This window comes from Etheostoma spectabile, chromosome 15 (assembly GCF_008692095.1).
Source record: "Etheostoma spectabile isolate EspeVRDwgs_2016 chromosome 15, UIUC_Espe_1.0, whole genome shotgun sequence".
Lineage (NCBI taxonomy): Eukaryota > Metazoa > Chordata > Actinopteri > Perciformes > Percidae > Etheostoma > Etheostoma spectabile.
The window spans coordinates 3749249-3751458 of NC_045747.1; the positions used below are offsets into that span (position 1 = coordinate 3749249).

General features: G+C 41.2%; 1 protein-coding gene across 2 annotated transcripts in view; it reads left to right on the forward strand.

Annotated features, from left to right (window-relative positions):
• Positions 1-1303, forward strand: part of ndufab1b (NADH:ubiquinone oxidoreductase subunit AB1b) — a 4685-nt gene extending 3382 nt beyond the window's left edge. Inside the window, exons 4-5 of one of the 2 annotated variants that reach the window (XM_032536517.1) lie at positions 817-937; positions 1063-1303. In XM_032536517.1, coding sequence (XP_032392408.1) covers positions 817-908 — 92 coding nt within the window. In that variant the 3' untranslated portion in view covers positions 909-937; positions 1063-1303. The remainder of the gene's footprint in view (positions 1-816; positions 938-1062) is intronic. The other variant, XM_032536516.1, reaches the window with a different exon arrangement.
• The last annotated feature ends 907 nt before the right edge of the window (positions 1304-2210 follow it).

Sequence of the window (2210 nt, forward strand, 5' to 3'; positions counted from 1 at the left end):
ACATGGATGATTCCATACAACATTCTTAAGGTAAAATTAATGATTACTTCCATTGAATTTTTTGGGTGTTTTTATGTAATAATGTAGAACAGTATCCAGACTAATCTTTGACATGTACCCATCTGTGAGCCACTCAACATCCTCTGATCTTAACTATTAGTCAAAATGATTCATCATTTCTGCCTTTTTAACTAAAAACGTATGAGGTTTGTTGACCATTAATTTCACGAATGTGTAAAACCTTTTATTAAACCAGCTCAGGTTTTTAAAAAAGCGACAGAAAAATGACAAAAACATCGGGAAAGCACAAAAAATTCAATTTTGACCTGAAAGGACAAGTTCATATTATTTTTTGGGGGATTTTAGGCCTTTTATTGACAGGATAGATGAAGATATGAAAGGGGAGAGAGAGGGGGAGTGACATGCAGCAAAGGGCCGCAGGCCGGACTCGAACCCAGGCCCGCTGCTTCGAGGAGCAAACCTCTATATACAGGCACCCGCTCTACCAACTGAGCTATCTGGGAGCCCGACAAGTTCATATTTAACGGGAAGACAACACAAGGGTTAATCCTCACCTTTATCTGATTTGTAAAATCAACAAATATAACCGTAACAAGCCAATGAGGATATTTACGTTATCATATTTAGGTTGGCATGAAAGGGGTTCATTTGTCTGTTCTTTCGAGTGGACTAGTTATGTGCATGTCAGCAGCCAGCTGGCCGATGGTTACAGTCTCCGTGTTGTGTTCAAGTACAACTTTTAACAGAAAATGTGAGTTTGCGTTTGACCTTTTTGGTATTGTATTTCTTTTGTAGGCTTTGAGATCCCTGACGGAGAAGCAGAAAAGTTGATGACTCCGGCGGACATTGTACAGTATATTGCAGACAAGAAGGACGTTTATGAATAATCTGTTGTCCGCTATAGTCCACTACAGAGGCAAGTCTCTCTCTGTCAGTCCTGCTTTCTGTCCCTCCTCCATCTCCGTTACACATGTGCATTCTGTTGTTAGGCCATTTGTTCCTGTGTGGTCACTACTCACCAGTATTGTACATTTCTTCCAGATAGGTTGACCCCAGCGTTACCTCGCAGGAAATTTCCCACTTCCTTCCTGTCTGCTGTTCTCTGCATTAGGGCATCGTCGACGTCTCTGACTGTATTTAAATGAACATGTTTTTTCGGGGCTTAGAGAAAAACAAAATGAAAATGTTATATCACAGTTTTGATTTTTTTCCTTGCAGCTCCACAATGTGGTTTCAGTGTATAATTTCTCATGAATAGATCAATAAATACACATGCTGTATAGTTCTGTGTCTCTGCTGTGATATTTATTCCCATATGACAGGAGGAGCATTAAAATGTCAAGTTAAAATGAATATCAAAATCAGAAATAAAGGCCTGGCTTTGACACAAGTCATGTAGTAGTTTAAACAAGAGTATGTCTGAAAGTCCAGTTTGGAAACAGTGATGTGTAGTAAAACTGAGCACTAACACTACACTCACCTACAGGATTATTAGAAACACCTGTTCATTTTCTCTTTAATGCAATTATCTAATCAACCAATCACATGGCAGTTGCTTCAATGCATGTAGGGGAGTGGTCCTGGTCAAGACAATCTCCTGAACTCCAAACTGAATGTCAGAATGGGAAAGAAAGGTGATTTAAGCAATTTTGAGCGTGGCATGGTTGTTGGTGCTAGACGGGCCGGTCTGAGTGTTTCACCATCTGCTCAGTTACTGGGATTTTCACGCACAACCATTTCTAGGGTTTACAAAGAATGGTGTGAAAAGGGAAAAACATCCAGTATGTGGTAGTCTTGTGGGCGATAATGCCTTGTTGATGCTAGAGGTCAGGAGTATGGGCCAACTGATTCAACTGATAGAAGAGCAACTTTGACTGAAATAACCACTCGTTACAACAGAGGTATGCAGCAAAGCATTTGTGAAGCCACAACACGCACAACCTTGAGGCGGATGGGCTACAACAGCAGAAGACCCCACCGGGTACCACTCATCTCCACTACAAATAGGAAAAAGAGGCTACAATTTGCAAGAGCTCACCAAAATTGGACAGTTGAAGACTGGAAAAATGTTGCCTGGTCTGATGTGTCTCGATTTCAGTTGAGACATTCAGATGCTAGAGTCAGAATTTAGGCCCCTTAGTGCCCACTGGGCATCGTTTCTGAGCATGTCCATCCCTTTATGGCCACCA